Raw genomic sequence first — 23,270 nt, forward strand, 5'->3', positions numbered from 1 at the left:
ACTTTAATGGGGGAATGAGATGGTCTTTACTGGAACTCATGGAAAATCTTTGACAGTGTCGAGATTGTGGCCTGTCTTGTGTCTCACATTGGACAGATGAATGACAACAGTAAGTCAATCTCATTCTTGATTATGACTGGTGCAGGGTGGAGATCCTGGTGTAGGTAATGGCAGGTGGTCATTTGCCAGTTGTCCAGTATAGTAACAGGCAGCTCTGAGAACATGGCCCTCATTACCAGGTCCAACTGAAGGGACAGCCAATCACTTCCATAGATGTACTTGTACCCGGTGTTACCAGACTTGATGAAGACCTTGCTTAATGGACTGCGTTTCATTAGTAGGAGGACAGATTCCCGAATTTTACGAAGTTTATTTACATAAACCTTCACAGGGTATAAAACATAATGGGCCAGGCAGTTTATGACAACCACCAGCCCTGCCCCACCCAACTGATCCAATTCAGTTGCTATAAAATGAAGGTCTTGATTTACACTAGTTGCCAAGGTTAGAGCAATATGGTGCCCTTGCCAGTGCAGCCCAATCTTATGTTCTGTGTCTACAGCCACAAGGGGCCCCGGCAGGGCTGCTGGTAGTTCCTCATAGAGGTTTATTTCCAGAAGAGCTGAAATGACATAAAGGAGAACAACGTTTAGTTAGGGGTTCATGAATACATTTCCAGTTTCAGACTTGTCCTTCAGGAGAAGCTGGACATGGTGGTGTGGGTTGGAGATAGAGCACAGCACATGGGAAGGTGCCTAGACTCTGTTTCAATTCTTAGTAAGTTCAGAATCCATGGAGCTTGGGTCAAATAAACTTTATCTTTTACACAAAGTGGTCTCAGGTAACTGAATTTCACCAACAGTTCTGGTGGAGAATGCGGGCAGGCTGGAGATTGCTGATTTAGGTAAGTGACTGGCCGGACTACAGTACAGAAGTGATAATCTATGAGAGTATATTCATGAGCACTGATCTGCCAAGCTTTCTAGTTCTGCTCCTTGTTACCTATTAAAAATGTACTAACCAATCCTGTAAGGCAACAACAGTTAGGTCCGGGACTTGAGGGGAACGTTGAGTTAAGGATTGGGAATGACCCATTGTGGATCAAGACTTACTAGAGCCTCCTGCCCAACAGGGAACTAATCTGTATATCAGTGTTGGACCTAAGCCTGGCAGCCCATAGAGGTGATGGTGGAGAGATGGACATGAAGTAGTGTTCTGTGTTTTAAAGTTCAACTGATTTACCTGGGAGGGAGAAGTCATAGCAGATTTCCTTGGTGGGATGGTGGGACCATGGATAAGGCAGCAGAAAACACATTAATGAACAAAATTGTATCCTACAGACCTCAATACATGTATTTCCAAAGTAACTGACATCATTATCTTTGTATATTCCAAGAAGAAAGGCGATAAATCCAGCCTTCCTCAAATTCTTTCTGTAATTCCTTCTGAACATACGTTTAAATAGTGTTCTGCTCAACATATTGGGTCGGTAGGAGGTAGATCCGCTGCTAAGTGCTAGTGTTTGATGTAAAGCATTGAGTGGGAGTGCAAGGAAAGTGTATGTAGAGTGTGTGAATGGGTTATGTATAGTGCAACGAGGAGGAGGCTGGATTTCTGCCATTGTAAATGATGAATTGTCAGAGAGAGCCTCAGTAGAGTCTGGCCAATGTACAGTTAGATCTGAGGGATCCAGCATTACAGAACTTTTTTGGAAACTATCGAAGATTTATGTAGAAATGAAGGAGAATACATTGTATGCTGATAAAAAGGGCATTGGTGCATTATGTGGATTAGAGGATGAATAAAAGGCTTGTGCATTGTCTTGAGTGATGAAATAAAGCTTTACATAAAGTTGCTGTGTTTAACACATGTATAAGGGTTTGCAAGTTATTATGCACATTTAACTAAGGATAAAGGAAAAGTAAAAAAATAAATAAAAATGTTACATAGATGCTAAAGGGGCAGCCATCGGGGGGGCACAGGGGAGACAGTCGTCCCAGGCTCATAGATTTAAACTTTAAAGGGGGCCCAGCTGTGCTGCACTTTACAGATTAGATGGCCCCCCTTGAATGAAAGCCGGACGTCGCCAAAGCTGCTGGAGAAGTTGCCATCACCAAGGAGAACAAAGAAGATCACACACCAAACTATAGGTATTATAGGTAAGTTCCACTGAACACCAGTGTGTTTTTAATCTCCTATGAGGCCCCTGACCACCAATGTTTTTTTTTTTAATTTTTATGGGGGGCCCTGGCCACCAATAGGTTTTTGTGCACATGTGTTAGCTCTCATGTCTTTTTGGCTTTCTTACTGTGGTGCGGGGTTCTCAGGGTCTGGCCCTGTGTTTGGTATGTAAGGTCCAGGGGGCCCAGAAAATGTTCTTGTTCGGGTCCCTGTGATTTCTGATGGCGGCACTGTCTGTGCCATAGGCCACACCCCACTCTGTTACCCAAGCTGGTAGTTGCTTCTTGGGGAATATTGAGGTGATGGCCAAGGGTGTTCATGAGAGAAGGGTTTCCGCTCTTCTGTTCCTATATATTAGGGCAATCAGTCCGTATTAGGATATTGCGGGAGTGAACCATCAAAGGGATTTTATCAAAGGTTTAATCTTAGGGGCAGATTTACTAAGCTCGAGTGAATAATTCGAATGGAAAAATATTCGAATTTCGAAGTATTTTTTGGGTACTTCGACCAGTGAATTGGTCAAATTCGATCAAATCGAACGTTTTGAAGTAAAAATCGTTTGACTATTCGACCATTTGATAATCGAAGTACTGTCTCTTTAACACTTCAACATCATACTTCGCCACTTTAAACCTACAGAGGTGCAATATTAGCCTATGGGGACCTTCCCCAGCACTTTTCTAAGTTTTTTTTGGTTGAATAAAAATCCTTCGATTGATCACTTAAAATCGTTCGAATCATTCGATTGAAGCTTTTGCGCTAAAATCCTTTGAATTCGATATTCGAATTCGAAGGATTTTACTTCGAGAGTTAAAAAAACCTCGAAATTCAACCCTTGATAAATCTGCACCCACAAGTTTATAAACCTTAAATTAACTCACAAAATTGATTTTCTTCTAATTTAAGAAAAAATTTGAATAAAAAAAAAAAACACCTGATAACTCGAATCACTCGAGTTTTCAAGTGAAACCCACCGAAAAAAAATCAAACATCATAAAGGCTATTAACATCTTTAAGTGGTTAAAGGGACCTCTGCCATTGACTTTTAGTATTTCCGGATTCAAGCTATTTCCAGCTTCAGGGTTTAAGAAATCTAGAATAATTTTAGTTTTTTTTTTACAAGACCCTGAAAAATGTGATTTTTTTTTTAACCCAAAATTTTTGGCTCTCGTAAAACTTGAATTTTTTGGAAAGACACAACTCGACCGTGTCATTATACAGCGATACATTTCGTGGACTGAATGATTTTTTTCATTATGTATTTCTGATGTATTGTTGAGATATATATATATATATATATATATATATATATATATATATATATATATATATATATATATTGATGTTTATGTATTCATTTGTCAATATTTGGCTTTTCAGTGTCCTGCCAGTAGACACAGAAGTTACATGAGACCCCCCCCCCGGAAGTGTTTTTGCTCAAAATCAAGAATTGTTTTATATATATATATATATATATATATATATATATATATATATATATATATATATATATATATATATATATATATATATATATATATATATATATAGCTGACTCTCCTTACGCTGTGGTGCATTGTATGGTTTCCCAGCTATTCCAAGTGATACAACATTCATCTGCAGGTGCTGTTATTAAGTATCAGGTATGTAATGGGTCTCTTCACCCTATTGTATAAGATAATGGGAGCGTCAATAAGGCAGGAGGACATGCAGCGCTTCATTGCAATCATTTGTAAATCATTTGTAAATCATTTGTACAACAAACCTGCTCTACCTGATCCCTTTAGTGCCGTTTTATCATCCCTTCCTGCCCGACATGAGTCTGAAGAGAAGGAACAATGGTTTAAGTCTGATGTACGCAAACCCAACATGGACATCTTGCAGGTGGCTCCTTGACAACAGCCTGGTTGCCCAGCCCTCTCTTTTGTTATATTTGGCAAATGCCTCACCCGCCGCTCCCACATCTTAAAAGGAGGCATTTGTGCTGCCTGATAAGATGGTTCCAAACACCTCCCTAAGGCAATGTATCCATTTGAATAACTACAGGTAGACTATATTCAATGACTAAAATGGTGCACATACTACTACATAGTAACATAGTGCCCATGTACATACTTGTCTGTGTCCATCAGTTCTCCAGCTTGCCAGATGCCTGGTCAGTGGCCAAAGCCGGTGGAAGCCACAGTTGAGAAACTAATCACATAATTTGTGTGCAGGTATGTAATGAGGTGCAATGAACTGCAAGGACATCAGTATACCAAATCTCCCTATACCATCCCATCCCCAAACGAGTGGGAAAGCTAAAAAGGTTAAATGGAGTCATTTAACAAACAGAATTAGCAAAATGTGTGTAAAACCAAGACTGGAATGATGCCCCAGCCCTTATGTCTATTAGACTCACACCACAAACTCTATTCTCAATTTACTCTTCTTTGTCAGATCCAGTAGATCAGGAACATAAACCCTCAAACCAGGCAATTGGGTCCTTTCAAAAGGTCATTTTTCCAAGGCCCTCCTGCCATGCCGGGAAGGACCACATCAAGTTCTTCTAATGACGGAGACTGCAGTGAAAGTTGACTGGAAACCCAACTGGATTCCAATATCCCACAACAAGAAGACTTATCTAATGCCTGTTTTGTAAGTCTGGGGTAAGTGTGGATATAATGACACCCCTTTCTCTGTATGACTTAAATCCCAGGGATATCAGGAACCAGTGCTAAAGCAGTAGGTCCCATTGGGTGAATACTTTGCTTCAGTACCAGAATCATCACATCTATTTCACTGTTGCTAAAAGCCCCCAAACTGGATTAAAGACCATGAACTTGTCTCTTCTTGATTTTCCTTGCTGTGTTTCTCTCTAATTTTTTTCACGAACCAAGTTGTAAGGATCAACATATATACTCATGCTCGTGTGATACTGTTCATGACATATAACGTGTTTCTCTGTATCTCGTTTGATCCAACTTGAAACTAAGTCGTTTCCCTCTAGCCTAGGGGTTGCCACATTCTGTGCGATAAAACTCCTTGTAGGGGGCGGGACTGTGATGTGTTGGGGGTGGAGTCACAATGGAATAGGGATGGGTCCATGAGGCGAGGGGGCGTGCCATAATGTCATGGATGGGGCTATAACATGGCAATATTGGCCGAACGCCACGTCAATCATAGGAAATCCTGCTCAGTTTTCCTAATTTGAAAAACTGGGCAGGCAGTTTTGACCTGGGCAGCCTTTAAAAAACCAGACAGGTGGCAACCCTACTCTAGCCTGAAATAGTTGTGTTAGCCCCCCGGATGCCACATATATCCAGTGTGTAACTGTGCTATGAAAGAAAGGTATAAAGGTTTCGCTTGCCTATGAATAAATGAGACAAGATTGAACTGTCAACCCAGTCGTGTGTTCCTTGTTTCGTTCTCCCAGTCAGCCACACATCATACATAGAGGCGCAGGACACTTACAGTTCATGGTACCAGAAATGGGGTGTCATTAGTCGGACGAGTAAGTACAATGTGTTATTTCTTGTCCCGTCCAGTGGCGGCACCGCCTATTTTGTTAAAGGACACGGGAATAGAGAGTGAGGTTAAAGTCCCCTGTCCAGACTTGAGTTAGAGTCCCAAGGAAAATATTAATCTAGAGACTGAGGTTAGAGTCCCCCGTAGAGATTGGGGGTTAGTTAGAGTCCCCCGTAGAGATTGGGGGTTAGAGTCCCCAATCGGAACGTGTTAAGGTAACACAGAGATGGACGAGGTGTCCAGTTAGAATTTTGAACCTGACCCTAATATTAATTAATGTTCATACATACATTGGAGCCTCCAGAAGGGGACCTTTCTTTTTTTTCTATCCGTTAGGTCACTGTCCTGTGATTTGTTAAACTGTGAGTTTGTCACGATCGGCACCCAAAATCCAGAACCAATGCTAAGCTCCCTGGTCTCGGCTCTTGCTTCAGCTTTTAGCAGCCGCCACCTCGGGAGGAGCCCTCGGCTAATTGGGTGCCGCCAGGTCTTATAAAGAGAGGAGCCGAGCTAAAGGGGGCCATAGACGCAAAGATCCGCTCGTTTGGCGATGTTGCCATTAATGAGCATGGCTATATCGGGGGTAATCTGATTGTTTTGCCGTATGACCGAACGATCTGATTACGATGCGTAATGGGCTTCGGCGGGATCGGTCGGGTCAAAATCAAACCTGACCAAACGACCGATCTCCGCCGGACGAAAGCTGCTGGCACACACGATCCGAAAATCGTAAGAATCCTCGATTCGTACGATAGGATCCGTGGGTCTATGGCCACCTTTAGGGTTCTGGACGAGCAGAGGGGCACAATCGTTAGCAAAGTCTTTTGGGCAGAAGGTCTCAGTACAGGGAGCAGACAGAAAGCGTAATCAAAACCAGGCGGGTCGGTGCAGGCAGGATACAACGGAGTCAAACAGGCAAGGGTCAAAACCAGGATATCAATCAAGAAGAGTCAGACGAGTCGGAATACAGATTTCAGGATAGTCGGTTACCAGGCAGGGATCAGGATCACGGAAGTCAGATTTGTCAGGCAGGCAGGGGTCAAACCAGGAATCAGATTCAAGATACAAACAGGCAAAGCACTCAGGAACTCTTAGAGAAGAACCTATAACAGGCAATGAAAAAATACCAAAGGCCCCTTTAAATATCTTTTAATTTCGCGCCATTGTGCGCTGGCGTCATCCTCTTGCGCCTATAAAACAAGAGGATGCGCGCCCTAAGGAGCCGGCGCACAGGAAGATGCGGCACGGCATGGCGGGCGTCCCCACCGAACCACTAGACCACCAGGGTGAGTTGTTACAGAGTTCTAGTAATCAAATACAGTATATATGCAAAGTCTATTGGAAATTGCTACACAAGGGCTACAACAGGGAACTTCTCTTGCTGGTGTTCACACATCACACGCTAAGAGATAACAAATTATATATATATATATATATATATATATATATATTATATATATATATATATATATATATATATATATATATATATATATGTAGAGAATCTGATTCGGGGAGATTAGTTGCCCAGAGACAAATCTCCTCTTCTTCGCGGCGACAAATCTCCCCGAACTTCCTCCCACCGGCTAGAATGTAAATCACAGGCGGGATGGCAATTACAGGGAAACTTTGGGTGACTTGGAAAATGAATCGATCCGAGTGCCGTCCCTCCAGCGATTTACATTGTAGCTGGCTCCCGGGAGGCAGTTCGGGGAGATTAGTCGCCCCGAAGAAGGAGCGATGTATCGCCGGGCGACTAAATCTCCCTGAATCTGAGCGTATGTCTCTGCCCTTAAAGAAAGAGCCTGTGATAACAGAATTCTTATCTGCTCAGTTTTTAGACACAGTTTAGTCCTGATCACTAAGCTACAACCAGGAGTACTTTCATATTGAACAAGCAGTCCTTTCTTCTCAGTCTAAATGTTGAATTATATTGATATATGTCTCTGTTTCTTTGCCAACATTCAGAATCCACGTATATACTGTCTCTCTTTAAGGTTTGATTTATTGTATAAATGATTACCTGTTCTCAGTTCTATTGCTTCCATCTGCAATCACTATCATTAAGTACCCACTGGGTGTTATGACCTCATTGTAATAAAATAATATAATTTGCATAATCTATATAACTATTATTGCAAAAGAACCTGCTCTACCTGTTCCCTCCTGCTCTACCTGTTTTATCAGCCCTTCAGAACCAAGTTATGTCTAAAGAGAAGGAACAATGACTTAAAGCCAGATGTACATCTATCTGTGTGCAACATAATCCAGGTAAAACTGCTCCAACACCTCTAAAAGCCATATATTCATTCCAGATGTTGTAGACAGATTCAATTTAGTTATCCAAGTGTTGCATTTTTGAATGTGTTGACCAATTCTCTGGTAGGCTAGAAGCTTGGCCAGTAGTCAAGGCTTGAGCAGAAGTCATGGCCAAAAAGCTGTTTAGCAGAGATTATGTGCAGTTAATGTACTGCCAGAAGGCATTGTCCTCAGACCAAGGTACACATTTCACATCAAGGTCTACATACCTTACTATCCAAAGGCTAATGGGAAGGTGGAAAAGTTAAATGGCATAATTAAAATAGACTCAGCAAGGTGTGTTCAGAAACCAAACCTATACGGCCAGATGTTTTGAACCTAGTTCTCATGTCTATCCCCAAGGCCTAACTAAGCTCACACCCCATGAAATACTTTTTGGGAGACCAGCATGCAGGGCCCAATACTTTCCTCCTGCTGATCTGCTGTGCATGAACTATGGAAGTTTGACTCATTATGTTACCCAGTTGCATAAGGAACTGACCAAACTGCATTCTCAAGTTTATTCTTCATTACGAGAGAGATCTCATACCCCAGAGTCCTCCCAGATAGAGGAGCAGAACCCTTACATAAGTCAAGCTGCACCATCAAAACTACTCTCCTTTAGCCTTCTGTTAGGTCTTCTAATGTTCGTTGACAGCATCACCAATGAATCTGGTGTGGAATGTTTAAAGGGGTTATTCACCGTTTAGTTAACTTTTAATATGATATAGAGCAGGGGCGCTCCACCAATGAGGCGAGTTGAGACACTCACCTCAGGCGGCAGCGCCCCCTGGTTGCCAGGGGCGGCAAAAATGCCGCCCCTGGTTGCCAGGGGCGGCAAAAATGCCGCTCCTGGTAACTAAAAGCCGAATTTCCGGTTTTCAAACCGGAAATTCGGCTCTTCTAGTGCAGAGAGCGCTATTGCTCTCTCTGCACTATGCATCGCGGACGGCCCCTGCCCTCTCCGGCGCTGTAAAGGTTAGTGCCGTGGGGAGGGGTGGGGGCGGCGAAAGAAGGCTGCCTCAGGCGGCATAATAGCAAGAATCGCCTCTGATGTAGAGAGGGATATTCTGAGTCAATTTCAAATTGGTTTTCATTTTTTATTATTTGTGGTTTTTGAGTTATTTAGCGTTTTATTCAGCAGCTCTTCAATTTGCATTTTAAGCAATCTGGTAGCTAGGGTTCAAATTCCCCTAGTAACTATTCATTGATTTGAATAAGAGACTGGAATATGAATAGGAGAGGGATTGAATAGAAAGAGGAGTAATAAAAAGCAGCAATAACAATAAATCAGAAGAAAAAAAAAAAATAAAATAATGAAAGCCAATGGAAAAGTTGCTTAAAGGGATACTGTCACGGGAAAAAATTTTTTTTTCAAAATGAATCAGTTAATAGTGCTGCTCCAGCAGAATTCTGCACTGAAATCCATTTCTCAAAAGAGCAAACAGATTTTTTTATATTCAATTTTGAAATCTGACATGGGGCTAGACATATTGTCAATTTCCCAGCTGCCCCAAGTCATGTGACTTGTGCTCTGATAAACTTCAATCACTCTTTACTGCAAGTTACAGTGATATCACCCCCCTCTCTTCCCCCCCCCCAGCAGCCAAACAACAGAACAATGGGAAGGTAACAGATAACAGCTCCCTAACACAAGATAACAGTTGCCTGGTAGATCTAAGAACAACACTCAATAGTAAAATCCAGGTCCCTCTCCCAAAGCCTGGTAAGAATCCACAGGAATGTGGCTCGTACAGACCCATCTCACTTTTGAACTGTGACGCCAAAATTCTTGCTAAGATCTTGGCTAGGAGACTTATGCTGGTGATAGAAAGCATTATTGGCCCAGACCAGTCTGGCTTTATGCCTGGTAAAAGCACAGCTGTAAATCTACAGAGGCTATACACAAATTTATCCATGAATCATGACAACAAAGGAAATAGACTGTTAGTGGCACTGGACATTGCTAAAGCCTTCGACACAGTCGAATGGGCATACCTGTGGCAGGTGATGGACAAAATGGGGATTGGTCCGAAATTCCTAGCTTTTACCCAGCTGCTATATGCGAAACCTTCGGCACTGGTAACCATCAACGGTATATCCTCTCCTCACTTTGTTCTTACACGGGGAACAAGGCAAGGCTGCCCTCTATCACCACTCCTATTTGCTGTAGCAATCGAACCACTTGCGGCCGTTATAAGGAACGATCCAGAAATAGTTGGTTGGAAACTTGGGCCCATCCAGGAGAAAATTCAACTGTACGTGGATGACTCCCTTGTCTACCTGGCGGATAGCGGTAAATCATTGGAACGACTGACAGAGGTTCTCACTACCTTTGGTAATTTTTCGGGCCTACAGGTCAATCTATCCAAGTCTAGTGTGCTTCCAGTGGATTCCAGACCTGAATCTAATGCTCCCCTTACCCCTGAATTGTCTGTGGTCTCAAAATTTAAGTACCTGGGGGTAGAAGTTTCACTGCCAACATCATCCTATTGGGACCTGAATGTGTCCCCGCTACTGGGCCAGGTGGAATCCAAATTTAAGCAATGGGCCTCACTTCCGCTAACCCCACAAGGCAGAATTAGTCTGATAAAAATGACCATTCTCCCTAAGATCCTATACATACTATCACACTCTCCTATAGCCATCCCTTCAAGCTATTTTCGAGCTTTGGATAAACTAATGGGACCCTTTATATGGGGATCAGGACGACCCCGATTAAGACTTGGAATCCTAAAGAGGTCAGCTTTGCATGGGGGTGCGGCTTTGCCGGACTTTGAGCTTTATTTTTTAGCTGCCCAACTTGCTCATATCAAACCATGGATCACTGCAGATCCACGCTGCCTCTCTGCTACTCTTTTGGGGTTGACCGGGAAACTGGGGATACCAACTGCGCAAAGGCTGCTAAGGAATCAGACAGGTAGGAATGTCAGCAAAGAACATCCCTTAATACTACTAGGCCAAATACTACGCGCCCAATCTTTGTGCTTTACCCAAACGAAGCACCCTGACACCCCTATATGGAACAACCATCTCCTCAAAGAATTCCAAAACATAGAATCCGCAGGGTCATGGTCTAGCAAAGGTATAATGACTATTAATCACATTGTCTCTGACAATTCACTCAAGCCGTTTGCGGTACTCCAACAGGAGTTCGGAATTTCAGAATCTTCCTGGTTACTGTATGAGCAGGTCAAACACGCATTCCTTGCTGACCCCTTTAAGTTGGGTAAACCCCCCTTTTGTAGAATATTAGAGCTGCATGACAACCAACACTTAATTTCCAACTTATATGACGTGCTGAGATTTTGTAAACATGATAGACTTAGTCCCAATCTACTTGCAACTTGGCAGAAGGATATTCCCACATTGACAGCCGAATGGCAGGATGCTCTAGAAGCCCCTAGATTTCTCTCGCCAAATGCTGATCATAAAATGATTCAGAGATACATCATTCATAGAGCATACTTCACACCGGTGCGGTTGAACAGAATGAATCCACAACATCCACCAACTTGCACTCGGTGCAGGGTAAATACCGGCTCTTTTATACACATGTTGTGGGAATGCCCCAACCTGAATCTTTATTGGCGTGAGGTATTCAATACTATTTCAAATGCAGTATCGGTGGAAATACGACCCACCCCAGAACTGGCTATACTAAATGTAGGCGAAAGCTTCCACTACAACAAATATCAATTGACTACGATTCGGCAAAGTCTTTTCCAGGCTCGCAGACATATAACAATGGGATGGAAAAATCCGGTGGCCCCGACTCACAAAGGTTGGTTGGAACAAATGAAGCTCTACATTGATAGGATGCAATATTTGTTCACTAAAAGAGCCTCCTCTGGAAAATTTGATTTAATATGGGGAAACTGGCCCTCTTCCTAGTAGATAAGTAGACGTGAAACGGCTCTTTACCCGTTAAAACCCCCACTGTGAGAGGTTACAAACCACGGACTCCCATTTTAGTTGATTGATGATGTTTTATTTTGCTGTATCTGTTTCACACGTTATGTGTACATTGATATAAATATGACATGCAAATGACAACAGGCTAAATTAGTTTCGCAAATTGAATGTACTTTGCAAAATGTTTAATACCATAAATACACTGTCGGTATGTACAACTGTATGTCATGTTCAATCTTGCAATAAAGGTTATGATGTTAAAAAAAAATCCAGGTCCCACTGAGACACATTCAGTTACATTGAGAAGGAAAAACAGCAGCCTGCCAGAAAGCATTTCTCTCCTAAAGTGCAGGCACAAGTCACATGACCAGGGGCAGCTGGGAAATTGACAAAATGTCTAGCCCCATGTCAGATTTTAAAATTAAATATAAAAAAAATCTGTTTGCTCTTTTGAGAAATGGATTTCAGAGCAGAATTCTGCTGGAACAGCACTATTAACTGATTCATTTTGAAAAAAGATTTTTTTTCCCATGACAGTATCCCTTTAAGATTGTCAGTTCTATAACATATTCAAAGTTGACTTAAAGGTGAACCACCCCTTTAAGATTGTTGGTTTTGAGTTTCAGCAGTTAAAGAAAAGTGCCCCTAGACCAAGTCCTACATTATCTCACTGTGAGCCAAGGAGGTTTATGAACTATAGTCAAGACAGCATTCTGTAGCTACATTGATGACACTTATAGCGCTAAAAATGTGGTAGAGAAAACACATAGTTAAAATTCAGGAAATGAAAGAGAGCTTTCTCACCAACCACACAGAACAGTCAATCTTTCATGGTTAGATACATCAACCTGGTTCAAAGATATTGGCAGTTAGTTCAATAGAATATTCCATGTTCTCATGTATATCATTTTTTGTGCATCTACTGCCTGTCTAACATCAATGGCTGTTGCTGCTCTTGTTGTACTAGTTCTTTTGTGTAAATAATTTTCTCATGTTGAAGACTATATAAACCCTGTGGGGTCTTCGTTCTGGGTTCTCACTTTTGGTGAGTTCAGAATCCACAAGGCTCATGTCAAATAACCTTCGTCTATCTAATACCTCATGTGGTCTCCTGTAACTGAATTTCCCAGATATATGTAACACTCACATGGTATGAAGTCTATCAGATATTTCCACCACTGTTTAGCCGTTGAATCTCCAAACAAGTAGATGGCCTTGCCAGTCAGACACTGTGTAACTGCAGATGGACTGGGGAAAGCTCTGTTCCTGCAAACACGGGACTGCCAGAAATCCTGGTAATAGAACCCAGAAGGGTCTGGGATCGGAAGTCCAGGAGAGCAAACACTTCTGTTATCTGAAAGAACATTAAAAACCCATCAAAACCTTCTCAGCTGCAGTTCTGTGTGACTCTGTTGGACAACTGTTGATTGGCTAAACCCTACTTATCAGTCCCCTAGGGTATAACAAGGGAATATAAGAAGACAGTATAGGGCCTATAAAATAAGATTCTTCCAATGCCTAATTATAGACACTTTTGTATCCAATGGATTGGGATCCCTTCATGAGCTTATGAGCAGCCTCATAGTATTATTAGCAATTTAGCACCCTGTACCGGCTCCTAGCGGGGGAAGTCCAGACCAAGGAGGAAGCTTCGGGTAAAATTCCACATTCCGGGTACAGACAAGGTAGTCAAATCCAGGCAATAGTTCAATAGGCAGGCAGATAATAGCAAAGTCAAGGTACAGGTAGGGTCAAAAGTCCAGGAATCAGCAATTAATGGCATTTAGGAACACCCAGGAATGCACCAAACAAATCATATACTCGGGCATTGAACCAGTGTCCAGGGCGTCCTTTTAATTTGAATTTGGCGCCAAAATGCGACAGCGTCGTGACAAATTCAACTGATGGACAAAAACTAATAATTTTCTCCCATAAACGTCAATGTTTTTTTGCATTCAACCCATTATCTGGAACCACTCCACTCATAAAAATAAAATGTTTCTATTCCATATACAGAAAACACTAACATTTCCATCCAGCACCTCATCTAAGAGGTCAAAATCCAACAAAATCCACTTACCTGTCTTGTTGGAAGGCAGGACATTGAAAGGTTCAACTCTAGATTTAATAAGTTTCTCCTTTTCAGACCTGGGAATCCATAAAGGGAGAGAGTTAGGCACCAGCACACGTATTCTACTGGGTCTGGGCAAGTTAATGCAGCTAGTGGCCCCGTTACACAGACTTCTCTACATGATTATAATGCCAGTCTGCCAGTTTGAGTGCCAAGGTGAGTGCTGATTTATATGGGACAAGGGGAATGACATATCTATCACATATAGAGCACAAGTTTGCAGGAGGCATCAAGCCTATAGGTCTGTACATAGACCCTACGTGGCTGGAAGAAATGTAAGTTGGTGGCAATATGTACCAAGGTAAATAGATATAGTTCTATACATGGTATAGGTCCTGTTGTGTCCCATAAAATATAGAGACAGAGGAAATATTATTGTGGCTGCAATGGGAAAACGTACAGGAGTCGATGTTCCTCTGCCCTGAGGATGTGGTTTCTGATCCCTTCTAAGTGCCCTTTGTATTGGCCGCAGGGATCATGGCTCTGATGCTCACAGTACCAGCTCTCTCCACTGTCTGGGTCATGAAATTCACACACATTGGGTCCAGACTGGGGCCACACATGACACTTCAGGACTCTAGAAGACCCATTGATTGTCCCTTGGAAGATGACCTGTTTCATAAAACATATATGGTTATATCAAAATAAAGAAAGGGATGTTACATGTTGGGCATAAATCATCTAGCAGGTAAAATTACATTAAAGGGAGTTGATGTTCTTCAAGAAAATAAGTAGGTGAGAATACTGAGTGGGTGAGGGGACAGGCATAAAGGAATTCCTTAAGTGTATGGAGTATACATTGTAGCACAAGTATGTACAAATGACCCAAAGTGATTGTTCTGAAGTAAGACATTACAATTGTTTTGTTTTGTTAATTTAAAAAAAACTGTTAAATTAAAATTTAAAAAAAAAAGGGTATGGATGGATTTAAAGGAGAAGTAAAGCCTAACTAAAGAAGTAGGTAGAAATGTACCAGCCCAAGGCAACCACAGCCCTTTAGCAGTAAAGATCTGTGTCTCCAAAGATGCCCCAGTAGCTCCCCATCTTCTTTTCTGCTGATTCACTGATTCACATGCTCTGTGCTGCTGTCACTTACTGAGCTTAGGGATCCACTCACAATATACAGTACACATAGAATAGAAATGTCACAATATAAGGCTGATTAGTAATTAATACACATAATTACTACATGGCAGCACAGAAACCAGTGCAATTAGCATCAGAATTGAATAATCAGCAAACCTGTAGCATCATCTTATATTACAGCCAGGGAAGCTCATTTTCTGCTGGATAATTAGTGACGAGCCCTAAGCTTAGCTTCTCAACAGCCAATCAGAGCCCACTGAGCATGTGAGTGTCACAGACACTTTCCAAGATGGTGACCCCCTGTGACAAGTTTGAAGTCCTGGATCATTGCTGCTATTGACAAGCTCAAACTTTAGCCTCGTGCAATAAGTTCACTATATAAAATAGGACATTTTTAGCCACATTCATTTTTAGGGTTTAGTTCTCCTTTCACTACCGATCAAGGAGGTTATACTAATGTGTATTTTGATAAGTAGAGGATTGCTTTTTGGTCTCATATATTGACTATTATAACAATGTGAGAATGTGGGAGGAGTACTCTTCTTCTCTGTGATAGGCTGATGGTTAAGGAGCAATGCTGCCCAGGGGTCCTCAAAGCTTTCCCTAGGTCTTCATAATCTATTCTGGTGACCACTATACATGCCCAGAGCTACAGAATTCTTGTAGGACTGCAACAAGGTAAATGGAAGCAACAACTTCATTGGCATGTAAGATATAAAAAAAAGAGCCTGTTTGGGTGAAGTGTATTGTTTGCACTATCTTTTGAAAATTCTTTAATATATAGCACAGTAATTGGGACAAACACAATGGTCCTTTTGCTACCACCTGCCCCGATTCAGACTTTCAATAAAGAGGTTTCACCTTAAGGCGCTAAAATACATTTTATTACAGTGAGAGATTGGGTTCACTCCCTGAAGCAACTGCACTGGAAGGGTTACAGGTTGACTTGCCATATTAAAATCTCACTGATTGTAAAGCCTAGTTTTAGAGCCTCGATATCTATTACAAAGCAGGGTTTCACCTTGTCAAGACGTGTGTTTCTCAGCGTTTTATGGACGATTATGGCTTCACTGGAATGGACAAGTCTTATGGAGATCTCCACTTGCCCCGGCCAGAGCAGCAAGAAGGAGGCCGTGTAGGTGCCGTTCCTATGGTCTGTGACTGAGCCGGTGACTCCTGCTTTCAGCATTGGGGAGTGCAGCTTGGCCTGGAAATAATCCCCTCCATAAGTTTTTGGTTGGCCACGGTGGTCCTGCGCTATGATAAAAACTTCCACATACTCTCCAACATAATATGTGGCACGTGGAAACGGCATGTGGAACTCTGTTTTAAATGGACTGGTGGAAGATTCAAAATCTGTTGGACCCAGAGGCTCAGGCCACTCAATCATCCTCATTAAGGTCTGAAGTTCTAGGTCTATTGCTGCAGGAGAAGATTGATTTTGTTGGGTAACATTTTGCCAAGGATCAGGGGGAGGACATTTTTCCAGTGGCTTCAACTGCACAAACCTATAGATGAACTAGAGAAATCAAAATTCATTAATGACGTGATTTAGACATAATTTAAAAAACAAAATGCTCAAAGTGAACTAGGAGTAAATGAAGCAATGTCTTCAACCAGTTATTGTGAATTGAATTCAATAAACAGTGTTTAGCAACAGAAAATCAACTGCATTGAAATGTGACTTCATAACTACCACAAATTGGCCACCATCTATAAGACCTGATAATGTTTTTCAGAGACTTCTCTAGTATGAATTTAGGTTCCAGGGAATAATGTTAAAAGACTATAGGTAAGTGCAGTGATCCCCAACCAGTGGCTCGTGAGTAACATGTTGCTCCCCAACCCCTTGGATGCCCCACCCTACATCTCTGAACTCATCTCTATATACTCACCCAACCGCTTACTACGCTCCTCTACTGACCTGCTACTCAACTCTTCTCTCATTACCTCCTCACATGCTCACATTCAAGACTTTGCAAGGGCTGCACCCCTCCTCTGGAACTCTCTACCACGGTCTGTCTGACTTTCTCCCAACCTTTCTGCTTTCCAGAAATCTCTGAAAACGCACTTCTTTCGAGAAGCCTCCCCTCACTCTGCTTAACTACCAAACGCAACACCACATACAGTACCACATTTCTCACCCACTTAATCCCATCTTGCCCACTCCCACACCTTGTGTATTACTCCCTTCCCTTTAGAGTGTAAGCTCTTTCTGCATAGGGCCTTCCTCACCTTTTGTACCAGTATGGATTATGATGTATGCAACTCCATATGTTCTATATATATATATATATATATATAAAATTCATGTCATTTACTTGTATAAATCACATTTACTTTACAATGCTATGCAATATGTTGGCGCTATATAAATACATGTTATTAATAATAATAATAATAATAATAATAATAATAATAATGTTGCTGTCCTCAAAGCAAGAGGTTATTTTTGAATTCCTGGCTTGGAGGCAAGTTTTCGTTGGATAACACCAGATGTACTGCCAAACAGAGTCTCCTGTAGGCTGCCAGTCCACATAGGGGCTACCAATACAATACAATACAATACAGCCCATTATTGGCACCCCAGGGACTTTTTTCACGCATGTGTTGCTCTTGATATTTGAATTCGGCTCACAGGTAAAAATGGTTAGGGATCCTCGACTTAGTGAACATGACAGTAGACAAGACTAGGATGGGGACCGAATTAAAATGTAAATAAAAAGTAAATCCTGGGCTCATTAACTTTTGTTCTAGCATGATATCATGTCTGGATGTGGTGGTGGGGTCAGGTTGGCTCTATGAAATCATAGTTGGAGGATCTGGAGGAGTGGTGCAGGTCAGCAGATCCAGGTTGGGTTATGGGTAAGAAAGTCAAGTTCGGTGCAGATCTACCAAACCAGAACCATGCAGGACTTTAGTATGAGGCCCATCTCAACCCAATTATAACTACTTTAGTTGATCTGTTAGAAAATAGCGAACGTCTAGAAAACAAAGTCTTCAAAGTAACCCAAATGTCATATACCTATATACATGTAAGGACAAATGCCTGTATTATTTGGATATACTGTAAAATGCCCCAGCAGGTATAACAACTAATTCCATGTATAATGAATACAGTGCCAGTTTGTGTACAATTCCCAAGTACAGACAACAGCAAAATATCAGTGGAAGTTCTATGTGTATAATACCCAAGAACACATGGCTGAATGAATGGGATGTCCATAAATAACACCACCAAAATACCTGGCGCCATTAATGCTGTTATTTAGTATAGATATGGAATATTTTATCTGGAATACTTGAGACCTAAGATTTTCTTAACATTAAAATTTTTTAACATTAAAATTATTTAACATTTAATGAAGCTCACTTAGTCTCCAACAAGTACAATTATATTATAACAGAAGAACATATGGTAGAACATATTGTATCCATGCGACACCTTTAGCTAAAGACATTTAGCACAAGAATAATAACAATAATAACCACTGTATAACATACAAACACATATATATATATATATATATATTTCATTTTCAGGGGTCCCTGGGTCCTTTATACCAGTATCAAATGGCTCATTCACTTACCCCAACAATAAAAATGAGGCAGAGGAGAAAACCAGTGGAAATTGAAACTCTTCTTTCCCTGCCCAGCATGGCCGGTGTCCTTCTTACTGACCAATTCCTTCTCAAAGGGACCTGCAGAATTTTCAACAAGTCAGTCCAACACAGAGTAACTGTAATTCCTCAAACAAAGGAAAACCATACCATACTTATTGTGACAAAACTGGGGGGGTAGTTCCGTCCAACAGGTGTACTAAGTGGGCAAAAATAAAAAGACTATAAAAATTACTAAAACTCCCAGGCTAATCCAAAGAGGCCAACTCTAGCTTCACCTCTGCAACAGGCACAACTCAAAACCAGCCTGAATGCACCCAGGTCCTCTGCCCCCACGGATGGTGCTTCAGTGGATCTCCCTGAGTTGCCCCAAAACTTTAGAAAGCGCCACAGCACTGGGGTAGCATGTGACCACCTGGTGATTAATATACCCACTCACCTACACCCCAAATCCTATGTGTCACTGAGCTCCTATAAACCTGTAGGTACCCCAGGTACCAGACAGCCTAGGGCACCACTACAAATTAACAATATAAGCAAAGTTACTATGCAAACCCCAAAAAGGATAAAAATGTAGGTACTTTTCATCAGCCAAGCCAGTTGAGTTATTAATTGGAATTTAATAGGAGTTTAATAGGAGTTCACAGCACACAATATTTACAAATAGCAATATATATAATACACATACAGTACAGTAAAGGAAATGTGAAAAGTTTTCAAAAAAACTACCACTTACGTCCCTATTGTAAGAAACTGTAAATACCGTCTGAAGAAGTAGAGGTTTAAACCTCTTAATCCTGGTTTCGGAGATCCAGGTAGTCCTTGCAGAACTTGTCTGGTTGCTTCCTCTGCATAGACTAACTTGGGCGAGGCTGCGCAAGGGTTTTCCCAAAAGCAGGGGCACATTCCTAGGGATGATTGACAAGTCCCTGATCCACTCAGATGGCTATACTAGGCTATCAGGACAATTTGGCCCATCAGCCAATCACCTTCACTGCCTGAAGTTGAGCCAAAACCCACAAGATCCTCAGAGAACAAAGGAAAAATGGCTCCCTGGTGGATATACATAAACACCCTGGGGGGGGGGGGACACAGGGAGAGACAGGAGTCAAATTGAATAATCTTCTGACTGAGTTCCCATTGTTCTTGGTGTGACAGATAAACTGCTTTCATTTATTTCAATCGCCACCCAAACTGCTTGTGCCTGTTGAGATGTTGATCCCTTGAGGGATTTTTATCGATTTCCCTTGATGTTTAGAGTTTGAAGCCACCATTTAATTCTCTCCAGGATGGATCTGTTGATAGAGATGATATCATTTTGATCCTTGGGTTCTGATTCCATTGACACAAAAAATCTCTTTGAATTGGTCTGGTATGAATGTCCTGGGCTCTGTCCAATGGAACTGGCCCAGGAATCTGAAGCTTTGACAAGGAGTTTTAAAAAGATTTCTCTACATGTATGATTCAACCATGAGAGGTCCTTGACTGCATAACAACATTTTGTGGGGGAGGGCATTTTAAATTCTAGCTGATAACCTTTTTGGGCAGTATGTAGAGCCAAAAATTTGATGTCATTTGAGCCCATACAAGGCAAAAAATTGCAGAGTTTTGATCCCACAGGGGTCTGAAGGGCTCTCACATCTTTAGACTGAAAGTACTGAGATTTGTATTTCCAGGAAAAAAAAAAAAAAGAACCTTGTTTATGATTAGTAGAACTTGGCATTCTTTAAAAAAGTCTTTGAGAAGATGTTCCTTTATATCTTTTGTCCTAGTTTAGAAATGCTGACTTATCTGCTTAGGCCTTGGAACTTATACAATACAGCTTTGGCCCAAACACTCATTCTCCTCATAAGGTAGAGAGCAGAGAATATTGTTAAAGAGGAGAATTTCCTAGCCAGTGCCTTGACCAGAAAGACCTGTGTACTGCAATCACCAAACTCATAGTCTTAGCCGCCACCTTCGGAACATCCAAACATTTTTGAATTTCACCTCCTCCAAAGCATTAATGATTTAATCTCTGCTCACTCTGCTCTATTATGTGAGGCTTCTTCAATTCTATTCAGCCAAATTTAACTCTAGCAAGGGAAGTAATGGCTTCTGCATGTTTACAAGTAGCCCCTGCAACACAATAATATTCTTGACCTCTCTTGATGGAGAATTTTCCCCCCTCTGAGGCAAATTGGAGAGGCTTCAATGGGTTTTGTTTGCCTTCCTCTGGATCAACTGGCAGTTAGGCAGGTTAAAATAGAGTCAAACCTGACTTACTATGTTACTGTGTTACTGGAACAGAAAAACTGGGGTGGTAAGAGAATATATACCAAGCCTCTGCTTAGTGGAAGATTTGTGTAGTTTCAATAATTTAACTGCCTCCACCACTCCACTGCACTATATAAATAAAGAAATGATAATAATGTTGCCACCATGTAGCACTATCCTGAGGAACGCCACATACATTCATTTAAACTGTTATATTGAGCCACAAACCGCCTTGTGATAAAACTCAATGTTTTGGGGGATGGGGGGGTAGACAATATAAGCGTAACATCTTAAAAGGACTGTATACATCTTAAAACACCCTTGCTTGAAATTAGAACATTAATTAGGACTTGTTTTAAAATTACCTTTTTCCGGTTTTAATTTTAAAAAAATCCATATTTTGCAAATTTTGGCCATTATTTCAGCTCTAATTTGAAAGTTGGGCTATGTTCACTGAACAAACCTCCACTTTGCTTTATAAACAATTCATTCAGAGATTCCTATCTACCTTTTGTAAAACTGAGGGGGAATCACAGCCAGCACGCAGTACACCGTTTCTTAGAGAAAAGTCAATTTATTTAGCAGCTGAACTAAACAGTAGATGTTCCTCAGAAGAAAGTAAATCCAAAGTGTCCAAAGTAGGCCTGGTCAGTCCACTTGAGGCCAAACAACAACAACAGTGCTTGAATTGGGAACAAAAAGGTGAAGGGATGGGGGTGTGGCATGTGTAGCTCCGCCCACAGAGAAAAGTAGCGCCGGAAGGAAGTTGGCGGAAAATTTTCAGGAGGCCACACCCCCAACTAAACCAGGATGGAATATTGGTAATTTCGTGTATAAATACCCCCAGAACTCACTACAATTTTTGCTATTGAAAGCAAGAAAAGGGCTAAAAACCACACATGAATTGCCACTGGATATTACACTATTCACAAGCGGACTAGGCATCCCGGTGCGCACATTAACTGGAAGCAGGAACTGAGCATCCCAGCAAGCAGATAGTGAGGGACAGTAGGAGGAGGGGAATAGATACACCCTGGATGTCTGCTTCAGACCGAGGATCATTCCGGTCACTGGCTGTTCACATTGGGAGGGGAAAAGAGGGGAAGTGAGAGGAAGTTAGGGCCCAATATGGAGCAGGCCCGGCACTGACGCACTGCTTGTGACGTCATCGGCAGGTTCGGTTCTCTGCAGGAAGTGGAACAGATCTTTCTGCATTGCAGGCAGTCGTGTTAAAATGCTTTCCGTATCCGGAGCGCACTAAAGCTCCGCTCTGGTATGCAAAAGTGATTTGGCGGGATAACATCCTGCCGCATCCCGCCCCAAGCGCTGCCCAATATTAGCCGGCTTTCTTTCACAGTCCTTTGTACATAAGGGTTTTTGTGCCCTTTATAACACCTAGTGTGTCCCTCTGCTACAGTAAAAGCCAGGCGTGTACCTGGGTGGAATAGGAAGGCCCTGCACCTTCCCTCCCATTCCAGAGTCCAGAGTCCAGGCCCTGAAAAACTAAGAAAACATACCAACTGGTGTTGCTGCCAAATAATCCCCAGACTCCATCCCTGACACACACACTGCTTAATGGGACTGCAGGCCAAATAATGGGGAAATGTACCTCCCATCAAGGACACTTGTACAATCCTGTACACTTTATACAAACAAAACTCTCCCTTATCTAAGCAACAGCCTTTTATCAGCTCATTATCAGGGAGCTTCTTGGTGGACTGGTAATTAGTCTTATCAGCTCCTTTAAAGTACGGTCACACCTGGGCCCGCAGACCCATCGGGAATCCATAGGGATCCATCGGAAATCTTTGTTGCTGCTAGTTATGCTACTGGGAAGTACTAAAGTGAAACTGGTTTCATGTTCTTATATGATAGATAGATAGATAGATAGATATGCACACATAGCCCCTTCCACTTCTACCAGACTGAGGCTCTGAAATAGACTTAAACAGTTGCTGTAGTCCAAATAACATCCCTCTAAAGCATTTTTATTTCTCATAAACATGAGTAGGTATTTAGTATTTCAGTCCTATTGAGTGACCTTAAACACAATGCCATTCACAACCTGAAGAGAAACTAAGGTTATTAACTTACCAATATCTGTGGGAGAGAGGGGAGTATTTGCTTGAGGTTCCAACTCTCATTGGGTTCTTTGGAGTCCGATTTCCACGTCCAAAATATTTCTCTTTGTACAAGTGCAGTTGTTGTAATTAAGTCCAGTTATGCTGTTACAGTGCTGACAGTTCATGTATCTGCACATGGGTGGAAATGGGATG

General features: G+C 41.8%; 1 protein-coding gene across 2 annotated transcripts; it reads right to left on the minus strand.

Moving 5' to 3' along the window:
• Positions 1 to 2: 2 nt before the first annotated feature.
• Positions 3 to 23,270, minus strand: nxpe3l.6.L (Neurexophilin and PC-esterase domain family member 3 like gene 6 L homeolog). Of its 2 annotated transcripts, XM_018268335.2 has the most exons (8): positions 23,089 to 23,270; positions 18,709 to 18,819; positions 16,140 to 16,637; positions 14,433 to 14,644; positions 13,982 to 14,049; positions 13,049 to 13,255; positions 3,947 to 4,003; positions 3 to 622 (listed from the first exon to the last, which is right to left on the minus strand). In XM_018268335.2, the coding sequence occupies exons 2-8, from the start codon at positions 18,775 to 18,777 to the stop codon at positions 84 to 86; spliced, it is 1,650 nt and encodes a 549-aa protein (XP_018123824.1). In that variant the 5' UTR covers positions 18,778 to 18,819; positions 23,089 to 23,270; the 3' UTR covers positions 3 to 83. The 2 variants fall into 2 exon arrangements, with proteins under 2 accessions (XP_018123824.1, XP_018123825.1); XM_018268336.2 differs by lacking the exons at positions 3,947 to 4,003; positions 23,089 to 23,270 and adding an exon at positions 19,475 to 19,616.

This window comes from Xenopus laevis, chromosome 6L (genome assembly GCF_017654675.1).
Source record: "Xenopus laevis strain J_2021 chromosome 6L, Xenopus_laevis_v10.1, whole genome shotgun sequence".
NCBI lineage: Eukaryota > Metazoa > Chordata > Amphibia > Anura > Pipidae > Xenopus > Xenopus laevis.